At 44.8% G+C, this 5,276-nt stretch overlaps 1 protein-coding gene across 1 annotated transcript; it reads right to left on the bottom strand.

The window, feature by feature from the left end:
- Positions 1-2,743: 2,743 nt before the first annotated feature.
- Positions 2,744-4,177, bottom strand: LOC121786724. The gene is made up of 3 exons (XM_042185353.1): positions 3,844-4,177; positions 3,539-3,747; positions 2,744-3,394 (listed from the first exon to the last, which is right to left on the bottom strand). The coding sequence occupies exons 1-3, from the start codon at positions 4,175-4,177 to the stop codon at positions 2,744-2,746; spliced, it is 1,194 nt and encodes a 397-aa protein (XP_042041287.1).
- Positions 4,178-5,276: the final 1,099 nt, after the last annotated feature.

Genomic DNA, 5,276 nt, shown 5'->3' with positions numbered 1-5,276 from the left:
GGAAAGACAAATTACGCCACCCAGGGTTCGAACTGACAAATTACGCCACCCAGGGTTCGAACTCGAGACCTCCAGGATGGACGCGCTATCCAGCACCCTTTACCGCTAGGCCAAGGGGCTTGGATTCACGCATAGAACCTTTAGGAATGCACAGTTTATTTTCTCTAAACAAATAGCCATCATGCCTATAGAACTTGTCAAATGCAGCATGCTCACAAGCTAAATAGATAGAAGAAAAGTCCGGGTCATTATCATACATTTCCTTAATCAACTCAAAACCAAGCAACTTAGAACTCGAATTAGTGATCAAAATGTACCTCCGAGACAATGCATCAGCCACAATGTTTTCTTTTCCCTTTTTGTATTTGATTACATAGGGAAATGATTCAATGAATTCCACCCACTTAACATGTATCTTGCTAAGCTTACCTTGACCTTTCAAGTACTTGAGAGATTCATGATCCGTATGAATTACAAACTCTCTAGGCCACAAGTAATGCTGCCATATTTCCAAAGCTCTAACCAACGCATATAACTCCTTGTCATATGTTGGATAGTTCAATTGAGCTCCTTTCAACTTTTCGTTAAAGTAAGCGATTGGCTTTCCATCCTGCAACAAAACAGCTCCGATGCCTACTCCAGATGCATCACATTCAAGCTCAAACATGTTATCAAAGTTAGGCAAAGAAAGAATTGGTGCAGTTGTAAGTTTTTCTTTCAGGAGATTAAAAGCATGCTCTTGTTTTTCTCCCCAATAAAAACAAACATCATTTTTCACAATTTCATTCAAAGGTGCAGCAATTGTACTAAAATCCTTGACAAACCTCCTATAAAAACTTGCAAGACCATGAAAACTTCTAACTTGTGCTACATTTTGAGGAGTTGGCCATTCTAAAATAGCTTTCACCTTCTCCTTTTCCATTTCAATCCCATTAGCACTTATAACAAAACCAAGAAAAACAACTTTATCCATGCAAAATGAACACTTCTTGAGATTAGCATACAATGATTCTTTTCTTAAGGTGTCCAAAATAGCATGCACATGGTTAAGATGTTCATCCACATTTTTGCTATAGACAAGAATATCATCAAAATAAACAACCACAAATTTTCCAATGAATTTTCTCAAAACATGGTGCATCAATCTCATGAAAGTGCTTGGTGCATTAGTTAAACCAAAAGGCATGACTAACCACTCATATAGACCAAATTTTGTTTTAAAGGTTGTTTTCCATTCATCTCCTTCTCTAATGCGAATTTGATGATAACCACTTTTCAAATCGATCTTACTAAACACAACAGATCCATGCAATTCATCAAGCATATCATCTAGCCTAGGAATAGGATAGCGATACTTTACAGTGATTTTGTTGATTGCTCGACAGTCGGTGCACATCCTCCATGATCCATCTTTCTTAGAAACAACAATTACCGGCACAGCACATGGACTCATGCTCTCACGGATTTTTCCTTTCTCCAACAACTCTTGCACTTGCCTTTGAATTTCCTTAGTCTCTTCGGGATTGGCCCTATGGGCTGGTCGGTTTGGTAGAACTGCACCGGGAACAAAGTCAATTTGATGTTCAATACCTCTTAATGGAGGTAATCCACTTGGTTCATCCTCGGGAAAGACATCCTCGAATTCTTGTAAAAGAGACACAAAAGTACTTGACAAAGAAGTGGTTAATTCGTTAGTGGTAAACAAAGACTCTTTGTACACTAAGATGAAAACACTCTTTTCTTTAACTATTGCACTCTTTATTTCTTTTGCTCTCACATAGAAATTGTTTTTTTCTTTTCCCTCATTCTTACTTTTCTCTCGACTCTTTTCACTCGACTCTTTTTCAATGCCTTCGCTTTTTTTTCTCTCAACCTCACGAGCTCTCCTTGCTTGAGATAATTTCTGTTGATCTTCTTGAACTTGTTGAGGTGTCAAAGAGACAAGCATGATAGACTTGTTGTTGTGCTTGAAGGTGTAGTGGTTGTGAAATCCATCATAAGTCACTCTACGATCAAACTGCCATGGCCTCCCCAAAAGAATGTGACTAGCATGCATTGGCACAACATCACAAAGAACATCATCTTTATAAATTTCCAATTGAAAACGAAATTAGAACTCGCTTAGTCACTCGAATTTCTCCACATTCATTAAGCCATTGTAGCTTGTACGGATTAGGATGTTTTTCCGTTGTTAAGCTCAACTTTTCCACCATTTCAGAACTTGCAACATTTGCACAACTACCACCATCAATAATCATTATGCAAAGTTTACCTTGGACCAAACACCTTGTGTGGAAGATGTTCTCCCTTTGTTGATCATCATTTCTGTTTTGCATGTTTAGAGCCCTTCGAACGACCAAAAGTTCTCCATGTTCTGGTCCAATCTTCTCCAATTGTTTATCCTCTTCCTCATCATCATCATCTTCACGTTCACTTTGATATACCCATCACCCTCGAGAACCTTACCTTTCCTCTTCCTTTTTTTTTTTTTTTTTTTTTAATCAAACACCTTCATGGTGGAGGGTTCGTGGGTCCCTCATCCCTATATTTCAACAAAATCCATTACTTGATTACAAGAGGGCCAATCTTTCTAAAGCTAGAGTGACAAAAACAACTTACATCAGACCCTATTACAAAAACACCACAAGAGTAAGTAGGGGTCAATCCGGGGATGGACCGACACCGACATACTCTACGGCATCCGGTACAATTCAAGATCAGTAACCACATTGCTTGCCTCGTGCTACTCTCGTTCATCATCTCTCACCCGAAGATTGGGGACTCCCATTTCGTCCATCCGGATGATGGCTCTAATCCTTCTTGGAACATTTTGTGGGGACATTTGTTGGAAATTATCTTGTTCCACTCCCATTTTGGCGAGCGAATCAGCCGCTTTGTTGCCCTCCCTATGAATGAAGGTGGCCCGGAAAAGATGTCCACGTTTGAAGCCATGCAAAAGGGCCATTACGCGGCGAACTTGTGCCGGGCCCCAATTCGTGCCATTGAGCAACTTAATAGCTTGTTCCGCATCTGATTCAATCCATATGGGTAGGTTGAACGCCTTCGCTACCTCCAAACCATAGTGTATGGCCATGAGCTTGGCCTCAAGAGCCGATTGAACGACGAGGGGGGTTGCAAATGCTGCAAGTAATTTCCCATTGTGGTCCCGAACAAGACCCCCTCCGCCACCCTTGTTTGTTGCCTCAAAGAATGCCCCATCCGTGTTAAGCTTGATCCATGTGCGTTCCGGGGGGTGCCACTTAACCGGCATATCTAACGGTCTCGGCCCCCTTGTCTCGGGGTGATTCGGAGGGCTCATTCCGAGTTTCACTCCCTTCCAATGCTTCGGCTTGATGTGACCATTGGTCATGTTGTTGTAGATGAACAAGTGAACCTGCCAAACAACGTTGTACGGTTTGAACTGAATTTGCTCATGTCGACTCCTATTCCTCTCCGCCCAAAGGAACCACAGAATGAGGTATGGCATGACTCGACTAAGGTGTCTCCTATCATGCTGTTGGGTCCTAGCGGACCATACTTGCAACCTGTCCGGGATGGTGTCGCTCACCCTAAGAGATGGGGCCGAGCCTTCGAACCAACCGTCGAACTCCCTCCAGACACATGTTGCTCCCCACCCACGGATGAAGAGATGTTGAAGGGACTCGGTGTTAGGCCTCCGTGGCCAGCATTGGCACTTCGACGCAAGCTCAATCTTCCTCCATTGGAGCTTGGAGTCAAACCGGTATCCTGTTTGACAATAATCGCCAATTGAAGATTGCAATAGATTTTGTTAGGCAGCCCTCCAAATGTCGTCAAGACCTTGAATTCTTGGCCTTTGCGTACGGATAGTCTCCCAGGTCGTAGTGAGCGAGAACTCCCCGAGCCGAGAAAGCTTCCATCGAGGAACGTCCGGTTCTCCCGCGACGATTGGGGTATGGAGGATTTGTGTGATAGCCTCTTGTGGCATTCCAGCCTGGTTGTGAAGTTGACGTAACTTAGCCTCATCCCAATTTCCACCCCCAATGTAGTCCGAGACCTTGGCCGATGAGGCGCCCCTATCGTCAAGGCAGATCTCGCGAAGGGGAGATTCACCAAGCCAAATGTCATCCCAAAAATAGGCATCGCCCTGACCGATCACCCATCTAATGTGCGGATTTGCTTGATTTCTCACTTTCATTAGCCGCTTCCATGTCGGGCTACTTCTCCCCGAAGGGGAGGTCGCAAGGGGGGAGTTTTTATGACAATACTTGGCCTTCATGAATTTAGGCCAAAGTGAATTTTGCTCCCGGAACCTCCACCAAAGTTTGATACTGAAGGCCCGGATGACTTCTTTGGTCTTGCGAATGCCGAGACCCCCTTCAGGGGTGGGAAGGCAGATCTGATCCCACCCAATCCAATGTGTCTTTTTTCTCTCTGTTGACGATCCCCAGAAGAATCGGGCCATCTGCTGATCCAATTGCTTAAGGGCCCCGGATGTTGGTTCAATGGCCTGGAAAATGTGCAGCGGCACCGCTTCAAGTGTGCTTTGGAGAAGTGTAAGCCTACCTCCAAAGGAGAGGTGTCGATGAGCCCACCCTGAGATTCGTGCAGCAATCTTTTCCCGAAGGAACATAAACATATCTGTACGTTTGACACCACGATAAATAGGAACTCCAAGGTACAAAAAAGGGAAAGTACCTCATGCGAAGCCTCCTTCATTTTGAATAATGTTGGCGCACCCTTCATGTTGTTCGGCAATATAGAAATTGCTTTTTGCCAAGTTAATCTGCTGCCCGGAAACCCCGGCATATGCCTCCAGGCAAGTCCGCAACCGCCTAAGAGGTCCCTCCGTTGCTTGTGTGAATATCACAATGTCATCGGCGTAGGCGAGGTGGCTTATTTCCGTGCAGTGGCGGGTAGCTCTAAAAGTCATCTATTTCTTTCCCAAAATGAGCTTGTCTAATTTTCCACGACTCCGACACAAGCTTTTTTGGGATGAGGACAATGTTTGTGGCCGTGACGCTACGTGGGAGGTAGGCACCCCCGAAGAATTGGCCGATAGCCGCCACCACGTCCGGCCCAACCGTCGCCCAATAAGCCTGGTAGAACAAGGCCGTGAAACCATCCGGCCCTGGGGTACTGTCCCCGTGGATATCAAAAACAGCATTTTTAACTTCCTCTGCGGATGGTGTCTCGGGTAGTGCAGCCACTTCATCCAAGGGTGGGAGTTGATCGATCAAATCAAGATCTGGCTCGGACAAAGCGAGAGGCCCCGGGGCCAGTAGGTCTTGGAAGAA

This window comes from Salvia splendens, chromosome 22 (assembly GCF_004379255.2).
Source record: "Salvia splendens isolate huo1 chromosome 22, SspV2, whole genome shotgun sequence".
Lineage (NCBI taxonomy): Eukaryota > Viridiplantae > Streptophyta > Magnoliopsida > Lamiales > Lamiaceae > Salvia > Salvia splendens.
The sequence above is the reverse complement of the archived record's forward strand: the minus strand, read 5'-3'. Positions and strand labels throughout refer to the sequence as shown.